General features: G+C 46.1%; 3 protein-coding genes across 4 annotated transcripts in view; 2 read left to right on the top strand and 1 right to left on the bottom strand.

Annotated features, from left to right (window-relative positions):
* The window catches only part of LOC114603973 (E3 ISG15--protein ligase HERC5-like), a 44,691-nt gene that overhangs the window by 10,743 nt on the left and 6,125 nt on the right, over positions 1 to 27,823 (bottom strand). The window contains exons 5-16 of one of the 2 annotated variants that reach the window (XM_028743581.2): positions 27,367 to 27,458; positions 25,842 to 25,972; positions 22,084 to 22,217; positions 20,740 to 20,813; positions 12,225 to 12,328; positions 10,844 to 10,903; positions 9,864 to 9,969; positions 8,653 to 8,836; positions 7,017 to 7,180; positions 5,631 to 5,729; positions 5,206 to 5,298; positions 5,017 to 5,121 (exon numbers count right to left, since the gene is read on the bottom strand). In XM_028743581.2, the coding sequence (XP_028599414.2) occupies positions 5,017 to 5,121; positions 5,206 to 5,298; positions 5,631 to 5,729; positions 7,017 to 7,180; positions 8,653 to 8,836; positions 9,864 to 9,969; positions 10,844 to 10,903; positions 12,225 to 12,328; positions 20,740 to 20,813; positions 22,084 to 22,217; positions 25,842 to 25,972; positions 27,367 to 27,458 (1,346 nt within the window). The remainder of the gene's footprint in view (positions 1 to 5,016; positions 5,122 to 5,205; positions 5,299 to 5,630; positions 5,730 to 7,016; positions 7,181 to 8,652; positions 8,837 to 9,863; positions 9,970 to 10,843; positions 10,904 to 12,224; positions 12,329 to 20,739; positions 20,814 to 22,083; positions 22,218 to 25,841; positions 25,973 to 27,366; positions 27,459 to 27,823) is intronic. The other variant, XM_077933832.1, reaches the window with a different exon arrangement.
* PYURF (PIGY upstream open reading frame) lies at positions 998 to 2,758 on the top strand. The gene is made up of 2 exons (XM_028743594.2): positions 998 to 1,249; positions 2,617 to 2,758. The coding sequence occupies exons 1-2, from the start codon at positions 1,035 to 1,037 to the stop codon at positions 2,756 to 2,758; spliced, it is 357 nt and encodes a 118-aa protein (XP_028599427.2). The 5' UTR covers positions 998 to 1,034.
* PIGY (phosphatidylinositol glycan anchor biosynthesis class Y) lies at positions 2,802 to 3,090 on the top strand. Its single transcript, XM_028743595.2, has one exon. It carries the CDS (start codon positions 2,802 to 2,804, stop codon positions 3,015 to 3,017), a length of 216 nt encoding a protein of 71 aa, XP_028599428.1. The 3' UTR covers positions 3,018 to 3,090.

Genomic DNA, 27,823 nt, shown 5'->3' with positions numbered 1-27,823 from the left:
GGGACACTACTTCCCCATCCATGGATTAAATCAATTTTGCATAAACTGTGCTATCTGATCGTACAAAGGTTTACTCAGAATAAGGCCCACTCATAACAGAAGGACTTGCTCCCATGTAAAGCTGCAATCCTTGGCTGTAGCTACTAATGTATTGAGGATCCGAGCCTAGGTTTGTTTACCCAGAAATAATAAGTCCCCCTCTCTTCATTCATTTTGAAGTATGGTTGCAATGCCCTGCACATCTGGGAGAAAGTCCCATTTAAATCAGTGGGGCAAACTTGGGAAGGAACATGCCTAGGATCTGCCACGTTTATGCGCAGGATTGCAGCAGCGGAGCCCTAGTCGAATGCATGCACGTTTACTCAGAAGTTCCAGGGGGTTCCAAGAGGCTTCCTGAAAAGCAAGCCCGCATTGGGATTTGCAGCCACGATCCCCTGCGCGCGTCTTACTCCAAGTCAACGAAGCTTTCTTACAAGTAAACGCACAAATGCAGCAGCCACGATCCCTTGCGTGCATCTTACTCCAAGTCAACGAAGCTCCCTTGCAAGTAAACGCACAAATGCAGCAGCCACGATCCCTTGCGTGCATCTTACTCCAAGTCAACGAAGCTTCCTTGCAAGTAAACGTACAAATGCAGCAGCCACGATCCTCTGCGTGCATCTTACTCCAAGTCAACGAAGCTTCCTTGCAAGTAAACGCACAAATGCAGCAGCCACGATCCCCTGCGTGCATCTTACTCCACGTCAACGAAGCTTCATTGCAAGTAAATGCATAAATGCCCAGCGCTTTCCTCCGAAGCGCGTCCTCTACCGTTTCCACAGCTTATGCAGCGTATGCAGTCCTTCAGCACCACCTAGCAGTTGAGCGATCGACTACGAGGAACCAACTACGCAGACTCCCTCTCTCTCCCTATGTGACAACAGCAGCAGCGATCGCCTGACCCAGGAAACTATCCTGCCCAAGCCGGATTCCCTTCCTGGCTGGCCTCGGCGCTGCAGAGACGGAAGCGCAGCGTCAGGGCGCAGCTGCAGACCATGCAAGCCCTGCCCGGGCTCCGGCTCCTGACTCGCCTTCCGCGCTGGGGGCAGGCGGCGCGAGCGGCAACGGCGAGAGCAGCGGCCCGGCGCGCGTGGTGCTCCGCGGCCGAGAGCGAGGACAAGGCGGGCGGCGCCCAAGGACAGCAGCGCCCGCCCTTCGACCCTGGCCTGCTGGAGATCCTCGCGTGCCCCTTGTCCAAGAAGCCGCTCAGGTTAGCCGGCTGCCTTTGCGTTGATTCCCACCCCTCCTTTCCACTGCAAAGGCCTTTGTCATTCTGCTTCCAGACGTTCTTGCAACCCGGGTCCCACGCTTAAATTTTAAACCCGTGTCGCCTACAGCTGCCCTTCTCCGCTTGCGTCCTTCCCTGTCCGAATGCGCCTTCCACCTTGCCTCCTTTTTATTGCTTTTTTTATTTATTAGATTTAATAGGCCGCCCTTCATCCCTTTCTGCAAAAAGCGGTTCCTGCAAAAAGGGCTGTTTCTTGGTATAAATTTCTCGCGCGCCTTTGGCTTAATGCAAATGCAATGCAATGCGCGGTTAAGATATGGCACTTTAGAAAGGTCGTGGGAGTTTCACAGACGCCATCTTGCTGCAAGCCCTTACAACAGCCCTGTAGGGTAGGTCAGCATTATCATCGCCATATTGCAGGTGGAGAACTGAGGCCAGGAGAGAATAGTTTTTCTAAGGTTCTTGGGAATTCCTTTAGGACAAGATCAGTAAACGGAAGGGTAAGGTTTCCGGAGAGGTAACTTAATTCTCTGCAGTGTGACACCACCCGAAGGTGACATGCCTATTCTAGAACATTCATTTGGCGCATGGCAACAGGGAGGCCCAACTGATCTGACCTGCATCTTTCTGAAAGTGCAGCAAACCTCCCCCCCCCCCCATATTGTTGGGGGAAGAGCCTTCAGCAAATAAACCAATGCAGGAAATGTTCTTACAAGGTGTGAAATTGTAAGTCGCTGGCATACCAAACATGATGACCATGACATATCGGAACAATAAGTTGCACATTATGCGTGCTTTCTATTAGCATTTGCCATTATTATCTGTTTTTAGGCACCATGCAAAAATGTTTTTATTCACCCAAGCTTTGGGACCTTAATTTTCTGGTTATATTTTAGTGGGATGGTGTGGATCATTCTCACATCTATATCTATATATATGTCTGTCTAGATAGATTGATAGATAGATAGATACAGATACAGTAGTACCTCAGGTTACATACGCTTCAGGTTACAGACTCCGCTAACCCAGAAATAGTGCTTCAGGTTAAGAACTTTGCTTCAGGATAAGAACAGAAATCGTGCTCCTTCGGCACGGTGGCAGCAGGAGGCCCCATTAGCTAAAGTGGTGTTTCAGGTTAAGAACAGTTTCAGGTTAAGTATGGACCTCCGGAACGAATTAAGTACTTAAACCGAGGTACCACTGTATAGAAGATATATAACTGGTGAGCATTTTAGGTTGTTTTTACTCATTTTTAGTTTTGGTTTTGAGTTCGCCTTTCTGTAAATAATAATAATATACTTTACACCAGTGAAAGCAGTAAGTCTGACCTATGCAGTATTTTTTACTAGGTATGAAGAATCCACCAATGAACTAATTAACGAAGAACTGGGTATTGCCTACCCCATCACTGATGGCATTCCTAATATGATACCCCAGGCTGCAAGGATGATTGGCAAAGAGAAGCAGGAAGAGGAGCCTGGGCAGACCTAGACGATTATCTTTGGACGTGAAGACGAGCGCAAGTGGAGGAAGAATGTTCCTGTCACTCCCTACGATGACCGTGCTCGTCCCACTCTTGTCTTTGGCGGGTCTGTTTTACTCGGCCAGCGTGGACGAAAACTTTCCCCAGGGCTGCACTAGCACAAGCAGCTTGTGTTTCTACAGCCTGCTCCTTCCGGTTACCATCCCAGTTTATGTGTTCTTCCACCTTTGGACCTGGATGGGCCTTAAACTCTTCCGCCACAACTAGGTTAGGCTCGGAAGTGCGTCGGGCCTCTTGGGGAGCGGGTGTGAAATAAAGAATGTAGTTTTGGCTTTCTTTATCCACGACTAATGTTCTGTCCCAAGGCTCTGAAATGATCAGCTAGGAGCAGTTTGCGCTAAGCTTGCTTGGATAAGGTATAAATCCCTGTTAGAACATTGCACATTAAGTTAGCCGATGAAGCGGCTAAGGGGGCGAGGCAGGCGAGCCTTGTGTCAACAGCATCTCATGCATTCTTCATTTCCTTTCTGACACATGCACAAGAGGACAGCTGCTATAGGGGTCGGCTTGTGTGAATGGGGTGACAGGAGATGCAGTCATGCATCCTCTCTGGTCCCTGGGGGTGAAAGCTCTTTGCAGAGCTGTACAGTGGTACCTTGGCTTACATACGCTTCAGGTTACAGACTCCGCTAACCCAGAAACAGTGCTTCAGGTTAAGAACTTTGCTTCAGGATGAGAACAGAAATCGTGCTCCGGCGGTGTGGCAGCAGCAGGAGGCCCCATTAGCTAAAGTGGTGCTTCAGGTTAAGAACAGTTTCAGGTTAAGTACGGACCTCCGGAACGAATTAAGAACTTAACCCGAGGTACCACTGTATAATGTTCACATGTTACCTAATGCTGCCAAGCAGTGCATTGCCTAGAGCAGACTTCCTTAAACTTGGCCCTCCAGATGTTTTAGGCCTACAACTCCCATGATCCCTAGCTAGCAGGACCAGTGGTCAGGGATGATGGGAATTGTAGTCTCAAAAACATGTGGCGGGCCGAGTTTGAGGAAGCCTGGCCTAGGGTGTGCTCTAGATGCAAAATATTTCTGTGCCAGAAGGGTCTTGCATGCAGGAATTAGATACTGTAAGAGATGGCTCCAGGTGTGCCAACTCTTGAATTCTCAGGTTATTGTCTATCTAATAGTAAACATGGTGATAATGGCTAAGGCTCGGGGTTTCTCTCACTCTTAAAAGCTGCGCTGTTGTCACACGTACATCTTTGGATTCATGCATGCAGCAGAATGACATTGAATAGCAGGTAAAGTACCCATGAAAACAAATGCACTGCTTAGTATTGTACTTTGAGTTTGCTTTAAAGAAGGCTGCCTGTCTTTTTATTCTATTCATGTATCTTCTCTGGCGATCACTCATCGCCGAGTAAGATTGTCTTCTATAAACACGGTTTTAAAAGTGAGGCCGTAAGTGACTGTGGAGGCCAATTCTGGATCCACACATCCTTCCACAGTGGGGACATTAGTTTCTGCGTGGGAGTTGATCACTGTGGATTTGCCAAGCATGCCTTCCTCTTAGCACTTTTCTCCCTTGCGTCCTGAGTTTGAGTGTCTTCAAAGCCAATGACATCTTTGGTAAAGGCTGTTCTCCAGCTGGAGCACTCACAGGCCAGTGTTTCCGAGTTGTCAGTGTTTATACTACATTTTTTTAGATTTGCCTTGTGACAGCCTTTAAACCTCTTTTCTTGACCACCAGCATTACACTTTCCATTTTTAAGTTCGGAATAGAGCAGTTGCTTTGGAAAACGATCATCAGGCATCCGCACAACATGACCAGTCCAACAAAGTTGATGTTGAAGAATCATTGCTTCAACACTGGTGATCTTTGCTTCTTCCAGTACACTGATATTAGTACACCTGTCTTCCCAAGTGATGTGTAAAATTTTTCGGAGACACCATTGATGGAATCCTTCGAGGAGTTGGATTCATGTATACAATACCCTTGACTAACAACTCAGTTTCCTTAGTGATCACTTGTGCATATTCTATGATGAAATTGCAATGCTTCTTTATACCTGTTGGCTAAAGTCCACTGTTCTGTTCCCATAGAAGTAGCTTAGTGACCCAACAAGGTGCGAGTTTATTGTCCACATGGATCTCGCCTCTAAATATCTGGGAATATGTATGCAGTCTTTTGATCATAAATACTCACAATGCACCTAAATGAATGTTCCACAGTCATGAGTATAGGTATGAAATTTAGTTTCTTACCCTAAGGGCTTGGTGACCTCTGTTTGCATTTCTTAAACTCTGCCAGGTATCCTGTACCAGATGTTGTCTCCTTACAAGTAGTTCACTGGTCGTGCCAAAATTTGCCTATGAGGATACAAACGTTGGTGTTACTAGTTGTTAGTGTTTTGCGACCCTACATGCTATGTAATATTTTTGGGGTATACATACCATCATATTTAGAGTGTTGCATGCTGCTTGATGCAGGAACACCTTAACTTCCATCTCAAAGATAAAAGGGAACGCTAAGAGTTCTCTGAGCAACTGGAATGACACAGAGAAGTAACTTACAACATGAGATAAAAGTATTTAAAAATCGGTATGAAGAAAGTGGAGAATATGGAAACATGGCTCTATTCTCTGTGAAGATTAAATACATTTTGTTCCAAATGTAAAATTAGCACTTTCATTTTTGCCCTTCTCAAAAAAAGCACCTGCCAATTACTGATTTTTTTAAAATATAACTTCCTAGTGAGGATGTAAAGGAAGTTTGGTTTATCCAGAGAGAGAGAGAGAGACTTTCTTTTCTTTTTTCTATACACTGGAAAACAACTTCGAGATGGCAAGAGTAACATAACACTTGAATGTTAAACTACCTCAACTCCTTTAAGAATATCTGGAAGAGCCAGCATTTTTATCACTCCAGGGATGTGGAAGTTGCTTTCCTGGATTCTGAAGCTTCTTCTACAATTTACCTGCATTTGTAAGTGTAGGGTTAAAAACCAAAATTAGCCAATTACAAAAGAAAGACACCATAACTTAGTAGCTCCAATTAATACAAAAATAAAACCAGCTAACCCAACTCATAAGAATATAGGAAATATATGGATGCACAGTGGTACCTTGGGTTAAGAACTTAATTCGTTCTGGAGGTCAGTTTTTAACCTGAAACTGTTCTTAACCTGAAGCCCCACTTTAGCTAATGGGGCCTCCCGCCGCTGCAGCACAATTTCTGTTCTCATCCTGAAGCAAAGTTCTTAACTCGAGGTACTATTTCTGGGTTAGCGGAGTCTAACCTGAAGCGTCCGTAACCTGAAGCGTCTGCAACCCGAGGTACCACTGTAGTAAGGTGAGCTTTGTAGGGAGTTTCAAAGAGTTGGTGCAGCTATTGGGAAGACATTAGTTCCAAGTCCAACCAATGTACCCCCCAAAAGCAGTAGATTCTCACACCCTGAGCAGGGATTCCCCTGCTGAACTCAGATTTCACATTTCCAAGGTGGTGGATGAAGTTTCTGCCCCACCTCAAGACTTCCTGGTAGCAGCTGGTTACTGAATGGAGTAGCCACCATGCAGAAGCTATTCTGAGCAAGATCCTCTTGGCTTTTTAAAGACGTAGACTGTTCTAGACATGCCACAGTGTGTCTGTTAGTAGGAAAGTTAAAGACTTTGCTGCTATACTGCCTAATGGAGGGGTATGCCATAGAGATTCAGGATGTGGTCCTCAGCCTCCTCTGCTTCCACCATGGGGAAGAGAAAGAACCGTGAGGTGCCAAGTGAATGGCTCGTCAATTTAAACTGTTTAGGCAGCAGTGTGTATACTCAAGACTAGCTCTGTTTGCTTCAACATTGACCAGCAGGCAGCATCCGCAATTCCAGACAGGATCGCCCCAACTCCACCTAGAGATGCTGGGGACTGACACTGGGACCATTTACATGGTTTATAATAATATAATGTAATAATAATAATTTATTATTTATACCCCGCCCATCTGGCCGGGTTTCCCCAGCCATTCTGGGCGGCTTCCAGCGAAAAATTAAAATAATTCATCAAATATTAAAAAGCTTCCCTAAACAGGGCTGCCTTCAGATGTCTTCTAAAAGTCAGGTCGTTGTTTATTTCTTTGGGAGGGCGTTCCACAGGGTGGGCGCCACTACCAAGAAGGCCCTCTGCCTGGTTCCCAGGTTTACATATACAGCTGGTCCCTTCACCAGTTAGGTCTCTCCTGTGACACCTCACGCCTTCATTTCAAGCGCTTCCCTACCTCATAAAGCATTCGGAGGACATGGAGAAGCAAAACAACTTGGAGTGTTTCCTCGGGATATCTTGTATGTTCAATGAGAGAAGACAGCTTGGCAGTGGCAAGCCTCTGATAAATGCTCACCAGATCCTTGAAGAAGGCAATTTCTAGGTTGGCCCACAAAGATTCTGTAAAGAAATAAACTTTTGTTGTCTTAGTTTATTCCTAGACTACCCTTCCTCCCAGAGTGGTTTACAGCATAGTCAAATACCTAAATACAACAATAAATCTTAAATAAATTGAAAACTACCTGCTTAAAACAACATCCGAATCACTTCCATGATGCAGCAGACAAAAACCCCAAAACTATAAAAAGGCACAGAATTTCCTTCAGACCCAGAAAGACAGAACAGGTGTGTCTTTAGACTGCCAAACCATGGAAAGGGACAAGTATTGGGCCTCCCCAGACCAATGCATGATGATAACACATTAGTGGTAAATTTATTCTGCTTTAGCTTGTTCTGAGGTGTTCCCACAATGCTAGCGCATTACTGCTCTCTGGAGAGGTGTAAAAGTAAAGGTAAAGGGACCCGTGACCATTAGGTCCAGTTGTAACCGACTCTGGGGTTGCAGCGCTCATCTTGCTTTACTGGCCGAGGGAGCCGGCGTACAGCTTCTGGGTCATGTGGCCAGCATAACTAAACCGCTTCTGGTGAACCAGAGCAGCGCACAGAAACGCTGTTTACCTTCCCGCCGGAGCGGTACCTATTTATCTACTTGCACTTTGACGTGCTTTCAAACTGCTAGGTTGGCAGGAGCAGAGACCGAGCAACGGGAGCTCACCCCATCAAGGGGATTCAAACTGCCAACCTTCTGATCGGCATGTCCTAGGCTCTGTGGTTTAACCCACAGCGGCACCCGCGTCCCATCTCTGGAGAGGTTACAGAACAGCAAAAGCAGTAGAAAAAAATAAACCACTTGTGGTTTGAAAAAGTTAAAGGATTTTAACAGAAAGTTAGAGGGTATGTGCACTGATGGGAAATGAAGCCACATGGCCATTCTGAAACTTTCACAGGTGCAAACGGTATTGAAAGTAGGCCTGCATATGACCTCCCTGACAGCATCACGAATGCACAATACAAAGGGCATCTGGAGGGCATGTAGTTCCACAGGGAGGGAATTCCACAAACAGGGTGATGCCACAGAGAAGGCCCTGCCTACGCAATAGGCCATGCCCATTGGTGGGGCCACAAGCAAGACCTCCCCAAAAGATCTCAGGGCTCTGGAGAGGTACGTACTGGAGGCTGGTGCCCCTTGGGACTGGCAGGGCGAAAGGCAGGGAGCCCAAACAGTAGTTGGAGCCAGAGCCAACTTCTTTTGGTTCTGTCTGCATCCCAGCTGAGTTCTACAAGGGCAATGCTGAATCTTCAGATTGGGCGCTGCTCAGTCCTCAACTTCCAGAAGCCCACTTACTCAAGACCCTTTCAGAATGAGTTTAGAACCGGGATGGAGAACCTGTAGCCTCCAGATGTTGTTGAATTGTAGCCCCAAGCATCCCTGAGCACTGGCCTGGCTGGTGTTGATGGGAGGTGTGGCCCATCAACATGCTCCCCACCTCTGGAATGAAGCGAAGTTACCAAACTTAGTGAACCCGCCTCACCAAGCAATTGCTTCTCTTTCTGTGGGCGAAACCATATGGCTTGTGCCAGTTCAAGGAGGAGATGATCGGACTGGCTGTCCTGCCTCCGTAAGAGTATGGGCACAATGAGGAAGACTCTGAGCGCTTCAGGAGAGCCAGGGAAGTCAATGACAGACTGCAGGAGTATCTTTAGGGCATTTATCACCTTGAAGAGATGAAGGAAGAATATAAAAGTTAAACGCTTACTTTCTTGTAGTAAGTTTAGTTCAACAGAACGAAGGAAACAAACTTCATTTTGCTTCAGCATAAACTACCAGAGGTAGACCCAGAAGTCTTTGGTGCACCATTCCAGCTGGATAGCTCAGTTGGTTGGAGCGTGGTGCTGATAATGCCAAGGTTGCAGGTTTGATTCCCGTATGGGACAACTGCAAATTCCTGCATTGCATGGGATCCAACTCTACAATTCTATGGTTCCATGTCATAGTCTTCAGTAACTTTAGCCTGAGAAACAGCAAAACTCAGAAACCAGTATGGGGATATTTTGCTTTCCCAGGTCATTCTGCAGCCAGCCTGAAAGATGACATTCTTCACCAAAGGGATTTCAAAGGGAGACCTAGAACCCATCAAGAAGTTCAATTCTATTAGTTTAGGGTTGGATTGAGACAATGGTTTCTTGTCCCAATGCAGGTGTATTAACACAGCAAAGCCAGGATGACTCTGCTGGCTGCCACCAACTACTGCTGCTGTGAATGATCACTGTGTGTACCTTCTATAAATGTAAGCTTACACAAAATTGTTGGAGACAGTACTTTTTGTATTTAATGGATATTTGGTCCCAGCTCTTACCATTATTTTTCTCCATAGTGAGAGTGTGTGCACGCACACGCGCGCTCCATGTTGACTATCCCAGTCCTAGACAAGCTTCCCCAACATGGTGCCCTCAAGATGTTGCCAGGCTACAATTCCCATCATCCCAGACCACTGGCCATGCTGGCTGGGCCCATGGGAGTCATATTCTAAAACATCTGGAAGCACCAGGCTGGAGAAGCCTGTCCTAGAACTAAACCAATACAATCCTACATCCCGAAATTGTTGTGAAAACCTTGGTAATAGTGGTTTCCTTGTAACAGTCATATAAGTAGGCTTGTCTGCTCTTACATTATTTCTTTGGAAACTACTGCCTTTGGATAAAAATCAAGAAACACTGTTTGCCTCTGCATTCCATGTCTTACCGCTGTGAAGACTTTAGGCTTAGTAGAAATCTTCTCATGGAAAAGTAACACAGCGGACATGTCCACAGCCGCAACCTCCTGAGATGTCCTGAAATGTTTTGCTCTGCTAGAAAGAAACAGGCAGATCACAATCCCTTCCCTTGTTTGTGGAAATCTGCAAACTGCGTAAACTTTCAGCTATATGTGGGTGTGAATATCTGAAAGGGGCTCTAGTTAGCTTTGTGTTTAGCACATTCTCCCTAGTTTATAAATTTGGATGTAGGTGGCTTTAAAAGAGGATTAGACACAATTCATAGAGAGGAGGAATATTGATGGCTACTAGCCATAATTTCTATGTTCTACCTTCACTGTTGAAGGCAGTATGCCTCTGAATGCCAGTTAACCAACATGCTTAAGTCTAATTAATGCATGAAGGGGTTAATGCCATAGAGTAAGCTGTCCTACCAGGCTTAGTTAGGTCACTCCCCCTCTCCTTGGGAGGAAGGTAATCAAACCTATTGTTCCCCTTCAGTCTACCAAAGAAGCTCAGCATGGAAAATCACATGAATCTGACCTTTGGGGAGTTTGTAAGTACACCATTTTAAGCTTACCAAATGTGTGGTCTTTTTCTATGCTAAGGGAAGAGGGACGTTTTGGAACTCACAAGGGCATCTTTTAAATGTCTAACAGCCAAACTTTATTTGGCTGCATATTTTGCTATTTTTAAATCTCTGCTGGGGTTCTCTCACTAGAGTACTTGCCCCAAACCTGAATCTTGGCCTCCAGAAATTTTCCTTTTAGACCTATTTTATTTTTCCTCACCACCAACAGGAATCACAAGCGGGGAAAGTGTTGTTGCCCTTGGGTCCTGCTCTCAGGCCTCCCACAGGAATCTGGGTAGCCACGGTGAGAACGACATGCTAGACTAGATGGACCACTGGCCTCATCCAGCAAGCTCTTCTTGTGTCCTTACGACTGGTCCTCAAATGAGTGCCATTTACCTCCTTTCCACGAAGCTTCCGTTGATGCAAGCTGCTGAGGAGAAGATCAACTTTACATCCCTGTTTGTTGGAAAGGAAGAAAGCGATCTTTCAGACTTTGCTTTGAGAAACTGAATCGCAACAGAGGTACAACTGGACAAAGGACATCTGATTTAAGTTTTAAACTTCCTGATGAGTCCCTCTTTGCAGGACAAGGATTCACCCTCTCTCCCCCAGCCATAGTGAGAATAATAATAATAATAATAATAATAATAATAATAAATTTATTTATACTCTGCCCTCCTCGGCCAGAGTCGGGCTCAGGGCAGCTAACACCAGTAAAATTACAGTAAAAACATAATAGGAAAAAACCACCAATTTAAAATACAGGTTAAAACGCAATTTAAAATGCAGCCTCATTTTAATATTAGCCCATAGATCAAAACCATAAGAGGAGGGAAACATAAGGGTCAGACTGAGTCTAAACCAAAGGCCAGGCGGAACAGCTCTGTCTTGCAGGCCCTGCGGAAAGATGTCAAGTCCCGCAGGGCCCTAGTCTCTTGTGACAGAGCGTTCCACCAAGTCGGGGCCAATACTGAAAAGGCCCTGGCCCTAGTAAAGACCAATCTAACCACCTTGCGACTTGGGACCTCCAAAATGTTGTCATTTGTGAACCTTAAGGTCCTCTGCAAGGCATACCAGGAGAGGCGGTCCTGTAGGTACGTGGGTCCTAGGCCGCATAGGGCTTTAAAGGTCAAAACCAGCACCTTAAACCTGACCCTGTACTCCACCGGGAGCCAGTGCAGTTGGTAAAGCATTGGGTGAATGTGATCCCGCAACAAGAACCCCGTAAGGAGCCTCACCGCAGCATTCTGCACCCGCTGGAGTTTCTGGGTCAGCTTCAAGGGCAGCCCCGTGTAGAGCGAGTTACAATAATCAAGCCTGAAATACAATGCTGAAATTTTCAAAAAGGTGGGAGAGGCGCCACAGCAGCATAAACATGCAGGGAGATTATTTGACAACTGTTACACCACACTTTCCAGGGTGTTTCCCATCACTTTCTTTACTGCCCAAAGTCTGTTTGCTTTTTGAGAAAATGGGTTTGTTGTCCACTTTCATTGTGATCAAAGCCCACCCACAAAAGAGCAACTGTCTAGAAGTTGCCCCGACAGACTACATCCTTCACCCCAGTGCACTGTGCAATGTTGATATAATGCATAAAAGCTGCCTTTTAAATTGGGATTTCTAAGGCTAACCCCACAAAGTTTCAAATGAGACCGGGGCATGCTTCAAACAAATCTTTCAAAAGTTAACGATGGCTAGATTCCTGCACTTGCTGCATAGTGGTGTGTGTGTGTGTGTGTGTGTGTGTGTGTGTGTGTGTGTGTGTGTGTTTACTTACTGTTTCATAGTCTGCCAGCAATTGGGATCCGAATTAGAAACCCACTTCTCTGTCTTTTCCTCCTCCACTCTGGCAATCGTTCGGTTTAAATTTGCGTATGACTTCTGTGCGAAATAAGACAAAAGAACATGAAATTCTCTCAGAAGCCTAGTAAGAGGTCTTCTCTGGTGATCTGTCATTGGGCCAGAGTCCCACAGGAAATAGTGACTGGGTGAATGTGTGAGAGTCTGTGTCTCTCCCTGCATGTGGGCAATGCAGCCGGGATAATGTAAAAATAATGGCATTAGAACAAAGTGAAAAGCTAGCCTTTAAACTGCACTGTAGAAAGTTTGGGCAGTTGTCCTCCTTTGAGGAAGGACAGTAACTCAGTGACAGAGCATGTTTTTGTTTTGTTTTTTTGCATGCAAATGGTTCCTGGTTCAATCCCTAGTGACCTGGAAAAGGTTCTTGCCTGATCGACTGTCAGTGGCTCTGTCTGTCGACAATACGGAGTTAGATGGAACAACAGCCTGGCTTTGTAGAAAGGAGCTTCCTACATTTCCTCATACTGGGTATACTATGGTATATTCAGTAGCTGGGGAAATGCGATTGTTGCTTCAGATGGAAAATGTGATTCTTCCCTCTGATATTGCATTTGCAGATTTTTTGTATATGGAATGTGGTTGGATCAATGCCAAAGACATTCTTGGGTAATGGATGCTGCCAACTGTGTGATCAGGGACAAGCAACTCAACTTTAGCTCCTCTCCACGCTCACAACTGTGTGTGAGAAGTTTATTTCTGTGCCTGAGTGTTCCACTGCTGTCTCACATCAATGGTAAAGCAGTAAGTTAGTCTTTAACAACAACAACGTTATAGAACCATTGACTGTACAGAATACATTATTATTGCTATTATATTATATTAGGATGCGGGTGACGCTGTGGGTTAAACCACAGAGCCTAGGGCTTGCCAATCAAAAGGTTGGCAGTTCGAATCCCCGTGACAGGGTGAGCTCCCGTTCCTCGGTCCCTGCTCCTGCCAACCTAGCAGTTCGAAAGCACGTCAAAGTGCAAGTAGATAAATAGGTACCGCTCCAGCGGGAAGGTAAACGGTGTTTCCGTGCGCTGCTCTGGTTTGCCAGATGCGGCTTAGTCATACTGGCCACATGACCCAGAAGCTGTACCCCGGCTCCCTCGGCCAATAAAGCGAGATGAGTGCCGCAACCCCAGAGTTGTCCGCGACTGGACCTAACGGTCAGGGGTCCCTTTATCTTTTATTGCTATTATTAAAATAGGGGCTGTTATGTGAAGGACAAGACATGGTGAGACAGCAGTTTGCCAGTTGTCTGATAACCAATAAGATGTTTTGGAACCCTGGATACAACTCTGGGTGCGAACAGCTGGCAAAGCAGCATTTCCTACAAAGCCTGGAGTCTTGGTGTAGTAACGTAGACATGTTCAGAAAAATCATTCCTTGGTCAAGTAAAAGAATGTGGCCTTGTGGGTACTTTGCCAGCTACAAGGACCCTGGGAAAGGGAGCTGTGTATCTTTAACCCCAGACTTTTTGGCTCCTTACCATGAGAGGTTTATGGGAGGAAAGGGGTCCTTGATTAATGAAAGGTTTGACACCTGGGCTGGTGGTAAGAATCTCTTCCTCCTTCCCGGAGGTTGTTTGTTTTCAAATTGCTGAGAATTGGGGATCTGGTTAATTTCCACAGGTGGGAGGAAGATTCTCTGATTAAGGGTTCAAACCTAAAACTGACCCAGCTGCAAAAGAGTGGGCTAATCCCATTAAGGCTTTGATTGGCCAAAAAGTACGACGCAGAGTCAGAATTGTGGATAAAAGATCAAGGGAATTGCTGACTCTTTGCTCTCTGCCATTGCGTTGCAACTTGCAAAGATGCCCGGCTGTAATTTTCATCGATAGCCGTCGTTACGTCCTTTTGAAATGGAAATCCTCCAACAGCTCCATTACGCAACAGCTTGAAAGGACTCTTACTATCTTATCTGTGTTTCTTTGTAGGTATGTAACAGCTAGTTATAATGTACAATGTTGTTATTTTCATGTTTGTAAGACCTCTAAGATGTGCCTGTGGTTTTTCCACACGTTTTCAGTTATTCTTTTAAAATAAACTTTTATATTAGAGTCTGTTGATATTTGTGCCTTTTCCGAGGGAATAGCTAAATCCAAGCCTTCCGCTTAGTTACGCTCTACCAAGTGAATTTCTGCCTGCAAGCCTGTGGATGCAGCTTGTAAGGAGGGGGGGGGATTGCCAGGTTAATTGGACACACTCTTCTCCCTGGGTGGTGTCTCTGGGTTCCCCTGAACTAAAGGGAGTGGTGGCAGCCCTACCGGTGTGATTTCGGCCTGTGTTTGAGAAAAGTAAAACCCCCTCGCAAACCTACTCAAGAAACCTGGACTGGCCGGAGAGCAGAGTCGGGTGATGGAAGGGTAGCGTGGGCGAGGGGCGCCTTTACTACATGTTGGCAGCGTGGTGGGATCTAGAACTTCCCTGCGGAAAAGCACTGTAATGTTTTAAAAAAATTTTGGCACGTATCTTTGTGGCTTACAAACGGTTTGTTATTTTGGACAGAGATAGTTAGGATGGAGGACTCTTTAGCAACTGCACAACAATCTATGAGAACTATTGATCAATGGGGGGAAGTGGGAGAAGCTAGTTCCCTACCGGTGGAAACCAACCCCATGAGGACTCCAAGTCCTAGCGAAAAATCCGCGTCCTGGTTTTCCGATGGGTCCCAGGAGGAGCTGGTGGATGCCAGTATCCCGGAGACGGTTCGGAGGGGTCAGCAAGAGACCTGCCGTGCGGAAGGAGGGAGGGATGCGTCGGAGTACCAACCCCTAAACCCTCGTGAGGAGGTGCATGTAGAGGCAGCTGCTGCACGTCCTAGGGAAAATTTTCCTGTTTACACAGAGTCTAAAGAGATGGATTTCTCGGAGGGACTTGATGTGGAGTGGACACGTGATCCAGTGGACGGTGGATTCCGTTCCAGAGAAAAGTGTCCAAAAGTCGGTGAGGCTATTCACCTAGCACCACGATACGACCGGAATGCGTGTGATTACCAAGGTTTGCCGCAGCAGCGACAAGAGGTGACGGGGAGAGACTACAGCCGAGAGGTGTATGGGCCAGATGTGCGCAGGAAGGTGGTACAGCCTTCGCTTTGCCCGGGAAAGGTCTACTCGCCCGTCAGTGCTCAACCAGTGCGCGTGCCAGTGCGCCGGTGCGTAGTGGAGGAGGAAGAGTTCTTTCAAAGACCTCAACGTGAATACGCGGCGGCGGAACAGCAACGCCCGGATGGGTGGGTGCCGCCCAGCAGAGCTCCAAGGTATGAACCTGTCCCAGTGCGGGGGGGAAACCAACAACAACCGCCCCCTCCAGGACTGACTTTAAATAACCTCAATTGGAGGGTGTTCCAAAAATATCAACCCCCTACTGATGTACTGTGTTACCTAAATCTTTTTGAAGTGACCTGCAAAGACATGGGAGTCACTCCGGAACTTTATATGGTGGTTTTGCGCTCCCTGGTCTGTGGGGATTTGTCAGAACTGATGGGACATCTTCCCCAAGATGATTTGAATAATTATGAGAAATTTAAAAAACTAGTTATGCGACGGCTGGGCTTACATCCTGAGCAATATAGAAAAGCCTTTCGGAAAGTGGAGAAAGGTGGGCTCACTGACAACATAGCCGTATTTTCTGCAAAGATGGCTCAGAATTTTGAACTGTGGCTTGCAGCCGAGGGGGCTCGGGATGCGAAGGAGATCAAGCAGCTCCTGTTGATCGAGCAGCTGATGCGGTCGTTGTCCCCTGAAATTGCTAGTTTGGTTGCAGACCAAAAGCCACGAACTTTGGAGGAAGCCACTTCTCTGGCTGAGTCTTTCTGGCTTAATCGTGCCCAACGGACTGCTAAAGGGGGGAATAATGTAAATAGACCTATGATTGGGTCTGGACGACCTGCCCCCCCCATCAAGGAACCTAGCCGAGGTAGTCCTACACCTGCTAAAGAGTTTGCTGCAACAGGGGGAGAGCGTTCTAAACTGTCCCCCACATCGGGATTGTGTTTTTTCTGTAAAAAGCCGGGACACGTGAAAGCAGCTTGTCCCCAGCTTGGAAATAAAAAGCCTCCCATCCTCACGTCCACTCCCGCTGTGCGGATGATACAGCGGCCGGAGGAAGATTGGGAGGAGGAACAGCAAAAATCCGGAGTGGAGCAGAGTTTGGCTCTGAAGGAGGAGGGTGGGGCAACACCTAAAGTTGAAACACCTGCTGTCTCAGTAACTGCTGTTAATGTGGGTCCGGTGAGTGCGGGGAGTAATTTTAAAACCCCCCATGTGAACTGGGCGAAGTTGGAGTTTTCTGCCCCTATTGAAGTCAATAAACATGTTGTAGAATCGTATCGGGACACTGGCTCAGATGTTACAAGCGTGTCTAGAGATCTGGTCTTGCCTAGCCAGATGCAGGCAAAACCCCTGAAAATAAGTCCATACGGGGTAGAAGAGATTTTTCAGCCAACAGCAATAGTCCCCCTTAAATACAAAGGCTATAGCGGGGACCACTTGGTGATTGTTCATGATCCGCAAGTTTGCAAAAGCCCCGTCTTGGTTGGGAACGATCTTGGGTTTCAAGTTTACTTGCAACAACAAACCAAGGTGAATCCGGTGACTGTAGTAACCCCCCCCCCACTCCAATTCAGGCAGGGACAGACTCTGTTGTGCCTGAGACAGGGTTGGATGGAAAACCCGGAGGGGAGGGAGAGGTACCCATTTTGGATGTGGATCCCAAAAAGGACTTTGATGCCTCTGTTGAACTGGGAGATTTGGGTCGGAAGGTGGGGACTCATTATGATAATCTGCCCAATAGGTTACAAAGTGTCCCCTCGAAAGCAAAGGTCTTGGAGAACCTTGTCCCGGATAGGGAGGGTGGAAGTTTGGCGCCTGATACTATAACTCCCAAAACTACTAAGACTGTTGAGACTGTGACACCTGAGAAATTGGTTGGGAGGAGGGTTGGCTTGATACGAATTGCCACTCCTTGTGTTAATGAGCCCTGCTTAGCATCTGACGTCATCCCCAAGGTTCATCGAGTTGTTGTGCCTTCTTTTCAAAGTATGGACTCTGTTTCCGTGACTTTACTAAAGGACTCAGTTTTGTCTCCATGGAATCAGCCTGACTTCCAGAAGAGTAATCCTGGTTGTGGAACTGTAATTCCCCAGCCTGCAACTGCTGATTTGTGTATCTCCAAGGGTTGTATGGGGGAACCTTTTGATCCAGGTCTTGAACCCCAAGTTAGTGAAAATTCTCTTTTGGGGGAAAACGTTTTGAAATCTGCAGCTCCAACACAGCCGCTTGCAACAAACCCCCTAATAACACAAACTGTGAACTATGCAAGTGTTTCCTGTCAGCCAAACGCTGAGAGGCAAGCAGAAGGAGGGGGGTCAACTCAACCCAGTCAAGCAGCTGTAAGAAGTTTTGAGTTTTTTGATCATTCTCTCCTAGGTTGCCGGGAGGCTGCGGAAACTCCACTTTGTGAGACTGAGTTTATTTCTGTTGTGGCTAACCAAGACCTTTTTTGCCCGCAGCTCAAGGACTTTAAAGACCCTGCTGATGTGTTTATTGTGTTTCAAAAGATGTTTTGTAATGCAAATGTTTGTGTCAAGAAGAAAGTGAATCTGGTGGGTCTTTTACAGAATTTCAGTCCTAGGAAACAGGATGATGATGATAAGAGCAAAAATGTTTTCAGGTTTGCTTGGAGTTTCATTTTGCCCAATCCCTGTGTTCAAAATCTGTTGAGTATGTTTAGAGGAAAATGGGAGGGATTGGAGGAGCTTAAGCTGATTTTTTCTGACTTGTGGCCAAAACGCCTTAAGCATGTGCAGAGTGTCTTGGCCCATTTGCAAGATCCAAACCTGATCGAGAAGCTGGGATGTGCGAGATTCATTACTGTTATGGATTTGACCAAAGGGTATTGGCAAATCCCTCTGTCCCCGGAAGCTTCTGAAAAGTCTGCCTTTACCACTCATGTAGGCTTATACCAATTTAAAGTGCTACCCTTTGGATTACGAAATGCTCCTGCAGCTTTCCAAAGGTTGATTAATTCCTTGATTCATGACATGAGTGAATTCTGCTGTGCTTACTTGGATGATCTAGCTGTTTTTTCCGAATCCTGGCCAGAACATCTTAAACACCTGCAGAGAGTTTTGGCCCGGTTACAAGAAGCAAACTTGACTGTAAAAATGTCTAAATGCCAGTTTGCTCAAGGAGAAGTGGTGTATTTGGGATTTAGAGTGGGGTCTGGAAGCATCAAGACTCTGGAGGCTAAGATACAATGTATTCAAGAGTGGCCTCGTCCTGTGGTGAAAAAAGATGTGCAGTCCTTTATAGGGTTGGTAAACTATTACAGGCGTTTTATCAACCACTTCTCAACCCTGGCGGCTCCTCTCACCAACCTTTGCAAGAAATCCTTGCCAGTTAAGGTAGAGTGGACTGAGGAGTGTCAAAGAGCTTTTGATGTGTTGAAACATGCATTGATAAGCAACCAAGTCATGTTGGCCCCAGATCAGAGACGGCCGTTTAAAGTACAGACGGACGCTAGTCAAAGTGGTTTGGGTGCCGTTTTGTTACAAGAAGATCAGGAAAAAAATTGGCGTCCCGTGGTTTATCTGAGTAAGAAATTGATAACCAGGGAACAAAATTATTCTACCATTGAGAAGGAGTGTTTTGCTTTGGTCTGGGCTCTAACTAAATTGCGTCCCTACCTGTGGGGTACTTCCTTTGAGGTTCAGACTGATCACTCCCCACTGTGTTGGTTGGAAAGAGGAAAAAACTCTAACCAGAAACTGGCTAGATGGAGCATGGCCCTGCAAGATTTCCAGTTTAAAGTCACTCATATTCCTGGAAAAGAAAATGTGGTTGCTGATACTCTGTCTAGAATGTACCAATCTGTTCCATGAAGCGTGAGATATGTATCACCTGTATCCTCTGATGAGAGTTCATTGTCTTAAAACTGTGAAAATATTGGATTAGGGGGGTGCTGCTAGTTATGTATGTTTAAAAGCTGCTAGAACCCCCTGGACCAGGAAATCTACCTCAGTGTAAATAGTTAGATGAAATTATGGGACTTTACCCTATTAATTTCATCTGGAGGGGAGGGTGTAGTAACGTAGACATGTTCAGAAAAATCATTCCTTGGTCAAGTAAAAGAATGTGGCCTTGTGGGTACTTTGCCAGCTACAAGGACCCTGGGAAAGGGAGCTGTGTATCTTTAACCCCAGACTTTTTGGCTCCTTACCATGAGAGGTTTATGGGAGGAAAGGGGTCCTTGATTAATGAAAGGTTTGACACCTGGGCTGGTGGTAAGAATCTCTTCCTCCTTCCCGGAGGTTGTTTGTTTTCAAATTGCTGAGAATTGGGGATCTGGTTAATTTCCACAGGTGGGAGGAAGATTCTCTGATTAAGGGTTCAAACCTAAAACTGACCCAGCTGCAAAAGAGTGGGCTAATCCCATTAAGGCTTTGATTGGCCAAAAAGTACGACGCAGAGTCAGAATTGTGGATAAAAGATCAAGGGAATTGCTGACTCTTTGCTCTCTGCCATTGCGTTGCAACTTGCAAAGATGCCCGGCTGTAATTTTCATCGATAGCCGTCGTTACGTCCTTTTGAAATGGAAATCCTCCAACAGCTCCATTACGCAACAGCTTGAAAGGACTCTTACTATCTTATCTGTGTTTCTTTGTAGGTATGTAACAGCTAGTTATAATGTACAATGTTGTTATTTTCATGTTTGTAAGACCTCTAAGATGTGCCTGTGGTTTTTCCACACGTTTTCAGTTATTCTTTTAAAATAAACTTTTATATTAGAGTCTGTTGATATTTGTGCCTTTTCCGAGGGAATAGCTAAATCCAAGCCTTCCGCTTAGTTACGCTCTACCAAGTGAATTTCTGCCTGCAAGCCTGTGGATGCAGCTTGTAAGGAGGGGGGGGGATTGCCAGGTTAATTGGACACACTCTTCTCCCTGGGTGGTGTCTCTGGGTTCCCCTGAACTAAAGGGAGTGGTGGCAGCCCTACCGGTGTGATTTCGGCCTGTGTTTGAGAAAAGTAAAACCCCCTCGCAAACCTACTCAAGAAACCTGGACTGGCCGGAGAGCAGAGTCGGGTGATGGAAGGGTAGCGTGGGCGAGGGGCGCCTTTACTACACTTGGACAAATGTTCTCCTTTTCTAATGGCAAGGCTGGCACTGGATGGGATCAAAGCAGAGGAGAGAGACATGCAGCTCTTCAGATGTTGTTGGACCACAACTCCCATCATTCCCTGGTCCCATGCTGAATGGGACTAATGGGAGTTGAGGCCCAACAACATTTGGAGACCCAAAGCTTCCCCATCTCTAGATTAAAGGATGGTTTGTATTTTTTCTGTTAACTACACACAAGCAACCACAACCATAATTCTGGCATTTGCAATTACGCACAACATTCTTTTCTTTTCTTTTTGGAGGGGAGATCCTCAAATTTTGCTTACCTTTTCCTTTAAAAGAAGTACAATACTTTGGTTCTCTCCAGCGATGATTTTAACCAGCTCCTCTGACGTGTCCCCTAGGGTGACAGATCATAAAGAAGCCATCCATTCAAGTAGCCATCCGTTACTGTTAAGAACTCTTCCATCTGCAACTTGGTATATAGAAGTTTGGCTAGGAATTCTAGCATAGCTTAGTACAGCGAGGAGAGATCTCACACCGTGTCATCTGAATTTAGTTATATAAACCATGAACCACCATAAATAGCTATTTATAACACATTTTGACAGGAAAAGCTTGTCCATTAAAACTGACAATTATAGATGCAAGTCAAAAAGATGGAGGAGCTTCCAGGTGGCTGTTTATTGTGGGATCAGTGCTCTGAATGCATGCAAGTTTCTTGCAGTATCCGTACAACATCATGGGCATATAGTTAACCACTAGGGACTCAGCTATACAGGTGCAAATAAAACGTTTTAAATGTGTTGTAAAGTGCAGTATACAAATGTGACGCTAGATGGCGACAGTGAGCTATGGCAAATTCAATGTATTTTTCAAAACCTTTTAAAAAAAAGCATCTTCACAGCGTTTTTTAACGTGTGTGTAGATTCCACTTACGTGAACAAGCCGGCAAAACTATAGGTGTGGCAAAATTAGAAGGGTAGTAAAATTCAAAAGCTACCATTAAATTTTTGCCCTGAGGGCCACTCCCTGCTTCCTGCTCCAGTAGGGTATTATCCTGCTACTGTTAGGTGCAACTGGCCCATTTACCCCTTCCCCATAGTCACCCCAATGGCTCTGCACTTTGTTACCATCAGGGAAAGAGAAAATGAACAGGGACTTCTCCCTGGGCTCAGAGGATGATGAGTAGCAGCAGTTGCTGTTTTTATTGTAATTTCCAGATGGTTCTGGGACGCAGGTGACACTGTGGGTTAAACTACAGAGCCTAGGACTTGCCGATCAGAAGGTCGGCGGTTCGAATCCCCACGACGGGGTGAGCTCCTGTTGCTCAGTCCCTGCTCCTGCCAACCTAGCAGTTCGAAAGCACATCAAAGTGCAAGTAGATAAATAGGTACCACTCCGGCGGGAAGGTAAACGGTGTTTCCATGCGCTGCTCTGGTTCGCCAGAAGCGGCTTAGTCATGCTGGCCACATGACCCGGAAGCTGTACGCCAGCTCCCTCGGCCAATAAAGCGAGATGAGCGCCACAACCCCAGAGTCGGTCACGACTGGACCTAATGGTCGGTGGTCCCTTTACCTTTACCTTACAGATGGTTCTTAAATTTGGAATTTCCTTAATTTGCACAAGGACACAAAGTTCTGCTTAAGGAAACAATAAGCATGATTTACCCCTGTTGAATTCTCTGCCAATAGGAAGAGGTATCAGTCGGTCACATTTCCCTTCCTGTCCAAGCTGCCCTTCTGCTCCAGATCCAAATGAGTAGATTTCCCCCAGGTCCGCGATGTAGACAAGAGTATGCCACCTGTTCACAGAATTAAAGTTGAGTATGTTATGTACTGAAGTTCTCACCCTGGGCCAGCAGGGGGATACTGTAGATAGTTTTCACTCGGGTCCACATATGCAAATAAGGGATTGAAAGTGACGTTCAGTGATTGGATAGTTACAGAAAATGGTTACTGTTGTGTTCTAGTGGAGCTCTATATAAGCAGGCTGGCTGAACCCTTCAGTTCAGTTCTGTTCTGGCCTGTGAATAAACAAGAGCTGTTTGAAGAATCGCTGTGTTGTCTGATATGTTCACCGACAACTTAACAGATTATGTGCAGAAGTGCCACTGACTCAAGTTGAACCCAGCGGTTGCTTTTAATTTTCCCACTACCTTTGCTTTGGGGGCAGTCATTTTTTATTGGTAGCAATTCCTGATTGGGGGCCAAACACTGCATACTGCCCCACACATGGGGCTTAGCTTCCCCACCCTGAATTAATGGCTCATGTTCCTCCACCACTCCTCAATAACCAGCCAGCTATTTCAAAAACTCCACACAGGAATCTCGTTTTTAAAATTTGCCAAACACAAATTGGCATCTGTAGGGGTACTCTGCAGTTTGGGTGAGACTTTGAGGCAGCTCCACCTCTCTTTCAAATCAGAACCAGTGAAGGTGGTGAAGGTCCTGTGTGAGTGTCTAGAGGTGGTTGGAGGATGGATGGCGGCTAACAGATTGAGGTTCAATCCTGACAAGACAGAAGTGCTGTTTTTGGGGGACAGGAGGTGGGTGGGTGTGGAGGACTCCCTGGTTCTGAATGGGGTAACTGTGCCCCTGAAGGATCAGGTGTGCAGCCTGGGAGTCATTCTGGACTCACAGCTGTCCATGGAGGCGCAGGTCAATTCTGTGTCCAGGACAGATGTTTATCAGCTCCATCTGGTATGCAGGCTGTGACCCTATCTGTCCGCAGACTGTCTTGCCAGAGTGGTGCATGCTCTAGTTATCTCTCGCTTAGACTACTGCAATGTGCTGTATGTGTGGCTACCTTTGAAGGTGACCCGGAAACTACAATTAATACAGAATGCTTGTCTGGTGACTGGGAGCGGCTGCCAAGATCACATAACACTGGTCTTGAAAGACCTATATTGGCTCCCAGTACGTTTCCAAGTACAATTCAAAGTGTTGGTGCTGACCTTTAAAGCCCTAAACGGCCTCTGTCCAGTATATCTAAAGGAGCGTCTCCACCCCCATCATTCTACCCGGACACTGAGATCCAGCGCCGAGGGCCTTCTGGCGGTTCCCTCACTGCAAGAAGCCAAGTTACAGGGAACCAGGCAGAGGGCCTTCTCAGAAGTGGCACCTTCCCTGTGGAATGCCCTCCCACCAGATGTCAAAGAGAACAACAACAACCAGACTTTTAGAAGACATCTGAAGGCAGGCCTGTTTAGGGAAGCTTTTAATGTTTGATGCATTACTTTATTTCAATATTTTGTTGGAAGCCGCCCAGAGTGGCTGGGGAAGCCCAGCCAGATGGGCAGGGTATAAATAATAATAATAATAATAATAATAATAATAATAATAATTATTATTATTATTATTATTATTATTATTATTATTAGTCAAGCAAGCTGAAGGCTTGTCAAATTGTCGCTGTTTTTTGTGTTGAATATATGCTATATGCTAATTTTTGCTATCTAAAGTCATTAGCACATTACAAAATATGTATTTTATCAAAGTAATGGTTGAACTGAAATACAATAAAGAAGAAGAATATTAATAGTGAAAGTAAAATATTTAACATAATTATAATATTTACCTATAGTATTATAGTAGTAAGTGGAGGTAATAGGGAACTGTACTAGTAAATAATTATATAGGCCTACTAAATAATAATGGGGGACGCGGGTGGCTCTGTGGGTAAAAGCCTCAGCGCCTAGGGCTTGCCGATCGAAAGGTCAGTGGTTCGAATCCCCGCGTCGGGGTGCGCTCCCGCTGCTCAGTCCCAGCGCCTGCCAACCTAGCAGTTCGAAAGCACCCCTGGGTGCAAGTAGATAAATAGGGACCGCTTACTAGCGGGAAGGTAAACGGCGTTCCGTGTGCTGCGCTGGCTCGCCAGATGCAGCTTTGTCACGCTGGCCACGTGACCCGGAAGTGTCTCCGGACAGCGCTGGCCCCCGGCCTCTTGAGTGAGATGGGCGCACAACCCCAGAGTCTGTCAAGACTGGCCCGTATGGGCAGGGGTACCTTTACCTTTACCTTTTACTAAATAATAAAGATGAATATTTTTTTCCTAAAGTAATTTTGTAATGAGATCAAAATAAATAAATTATGTATTACATGAAATCAATCAGTAGGCATAAGACTCATACCCTTAGTCTATGCTGCCTGATCATCAGTCTACAAGCACTCTTTAATATTAGATAACAGGTACAAGAGCTTGACCTACATTCAACTGGGCTGCACTGCAGTCTGCAGCTGCATGCTACATGGTGCCATGCAACCAGTCCATGCAGAATGTAGGCACCCTATATAGAGAAATGAGCAAACTAGTGATATTTTAGGGAGCAGGCAGGGCCCATTACTTACATCCTAGGAGCCTACACAACACAAAACACTGTTGCTGTATGTAGGTTTTATTTTATTTGTTTTTTCTATCTTATATTTTGGAAAATGTACATCCAGGGTTTTTTTCCCTTCAATTTTTTTCAGAGCCCCCCAAGAGAGTGGGGCGCTAAGCTATAGCTTGTTTAGCTTATACGGATATCCAGCACTGACCCAGACTAGGGCTGTGTGGACACTCCTGTTTCCTCTGCATCCAATGTGCTCCCACCACTGGTTTGGGAAGTGATATGCATATGATTTTCGCCACAATTCATATCTACCCTTTAGGTACCGTATTTTTCACTCTATAACACGCACCCGACCATAACACGCACGTAGTTTTTAGAGGAGGAAAATCCGTAGGCATTCCCTCCATAACACGGACAGACATTTTCCCTTACTTTCTAGGAGGAAAAAAGTGAGTGTCATGGTGCAAAAAACACGGTAGATTTTTTTAATGAAATACTGTGTTTTGATGCATTTCTAACCCAAACTAGCTTCAATCTGAATTGAGAAAAATAGCATCCTAGCTGCATTTTAAGCCAGCGACATATGCACAGCCTGACAGATTTATATCACTCAGTGGCATCAGATAGGCTCTCTGGTGCCACCTGATTTCCTAGGCCAGGAGGATTATAGGCTGTTTTGTGAATACCCCACCTGGAATTGCCCAGAATTTATTCCTCTGGTTGTGGACCCAGTACGCAGGGAATCGGTGCTTGTAGATCCCTAGGGATCCTGGGGTATGTCTTTTTAGAAACTGGCATACTTGTCATTCATATTATTTATTATTATGTTTATATCCTATGTTTCCAGAAAGGAGCTCAAAGGTGGCATACATAGTTCTCTGTGCCTCCCTTTTTCTCCCTCTTCATCACAACAACCCTGAGAGGTAGGTTGGGCTGAAAGAAAGTGGTTGGCCTGGGTTCACCCAGTGATCTTCATGATGGACTAGGAATTCGAACTCGGGTCTCCCGGGTAAGACACTTTACGACATTGGAAGGCAGAGAAGCCTTTGCCTGACCGCAGCTGATAGAACATTATCTCCATAAAACGTGCCATACCTTCCGCAGGCCACCTGAGACACCCGAGCACCAAACAGCTCAGCTACAAGTCGTGGTAACAGCTCGTTGCGCCTAGAGTTGTGGCCAAGCTGTCCACAGCTGCCATCTCCAAAGGTGCAGACTAATCCATCCTTGGTGGGAGAGATAGAGAGAGAGAGAAGTGAGATGCATCAGCATAAGCATACCTTGTTTACAAAGCTGGGGATAAGAAAGTTTTGTATGAAGGTGGGCAAGGCAGTTGGATAATGAAGAAGAAGAGTTTGGATTTGATATCCCGCTTTATCACTATCCTGGGACGCGGGTGGCGCTGTGGGTTAAAACACAGAGCCTAGGACTTGCCGATCAGAAGGTCGGCGGTTCGAATCCCCGCAACAGGGTGAGCTCCCGTTGCTCAGTCCCTGCTCCTGCCAACATAGCAGTTTTAAAGCACCTCAAAGTGCAAGTAGATAAATAGGTACTGTTCCGGTGGGAAGGTAAACGGCGTTTCTGTGTGCTGCTCTGGTTCCCCAGAAGCAGCTTAGTCATGCTGGCCACATGACGTGGAAGCTGTACACCGGCTCCCTCGGCCAATAAAGCAAGATGAGCGCTGCAACCCCAGAGTCGGTCACAACTGGACCTAATGGTCAGGGGTCCCTTTACCCTTTACTTATCACTACCCGAAGGAGTCTCAAAGTGGCTAACATTCTCCTTTCCCTTCCTCCCCCACAACAAACACTCTGTGAGGCGAGTGGGGCTGAGAGACTTCAGAGAAGTGTGACTAGCCCAAGGTCACCCAGCAGCTGCATGTGGAGGAGTGGGGACGCAAACCCAGTTCACCAGATTACGAGTCTACCGCTCTTAACCACTACACCACTCCTGGTGTAGTCCAGTTGCTGTGTTAGCAGCACTAGGGCACAAGTCTGGGCAATGTCTATGGAGGTCCTGGGCTGCCCAGATGACAGGTTGATGTGTTCCAATGGAAAGCACAGCAATACGTTTGGCACTAGCTTGGCTGCAGGTGTTGCCACAAGGAGATGTGCAAGGCACCATCCAACTATCTTAGGGACTCCAATCCAAATTTGTGTAGGGTTTATTCCTTAGCCCTTTCTTCTCCCAAAGATATGCCACAAACATCTTCTATTTTTTTTATTTTGTATTTTGTAAGGTAACCTCTCCGAGATGAATCAGAGAGCGAGTGTAAAGGAGATAGCAAAACTAAACTGAGGTCCAGCACCGAGGGCCTTCTGGCGGTTCCCTCGCTGCAAGAAGCCAAGTTACAGGGAACCAGGCTGAGGGCCTTCTTGGTAGTGGCGCCCGCTCTGTGGAACGCCCTCCCACCAGATGTCAAAGAGAAAAATAACTACCAAACTTTTAGAAGACATCTAAAGACAGCCCTGTTTAGGGAAGCTTTTAATATTTAATAGGTTATTGTATTTTAGTGTTTTGTTGGAAGCCGTAGGGGGACCCAGCCAGATGGGCGGGGTATAAATAATAAATTATTATTATATTATTATTATTAAATCAAAACAACCGCAACTAGGCAAACCTTCGAGAGAACGGCGGTATGCTCCCCGCCACACGAAAGAAACGCTGTCTTCTCATGCTCTAAGGCCTTCACGATTGTAGGGGAGCATCTGTCTGAAATAGGAACGAAAAGTGAAATGGAACCAGTTTGAGAGGGCATAAAGAGAAGACAGCGTTTCTTGTCCAGCCCTTGGGATGTTCCTCAGACCACACCTGCTTCTCTTCAGGCCACCCCTTCGCTCAAGTCTGGTAGCTTGGGCTCTACTCCCTCAGATGCTTTTGCTTGGTGGGAATGTGGCCTTGGACTGTGATAATGCAGTCTGAGTGAATGTGGGATGGAACGGTCTGTGTGGGTCTGTGTGTAGAAACCTCTTGACTTTTGCATGCATGGAATGTGGCCTACTGCACAAATGTTAAGTCCTGTACATTGCTCCACCCACCTACCACTGGCAAGCGGCCCCCAGGAGGTTCCCAAAATA

This window comes from Podarcis muralis, chromosome 9 (assembly GCF_964188315.1).
Source record: "Podarcis muralis chromosome 9, rPodMur119.hap1.1, whole genome shotgun sequence".
In the NCBI taxonomy this organism is placed as follows: Eukaryota; Metazoa; Chordata; class Lepidosauria; order Squamata; family Lacertidae; genus Podarcis; species Podarcis muralis.
Note: the sequence above shows the minus strand (reverse complement) of the source record. Positions and strands in the feature narration are given on the sequence as shown.

Coding starts and splice junctions, on each gene's coding strand:
- PIGY (XM_028743595.2), top strand. CDS start 2,802: ATGTTCCTGTCACTCCCTACGATGACCGTGCTCGTCCCACTCTTGTCT.
- PYURF (XM_028743594.2), top strand. CDS start 1,035: ATGCAAGCCCTGCCCGGGCTCCGGCTCCTGACTCGCCTTCCGCGCTGG. Junction 1,250..2,616: donor TTGTCCAAGAAGCCGCTCAG/GTTAGCCGGCTG, acceptor ATTTTTTACTAG/GTATGAAGAATCCACCAATG.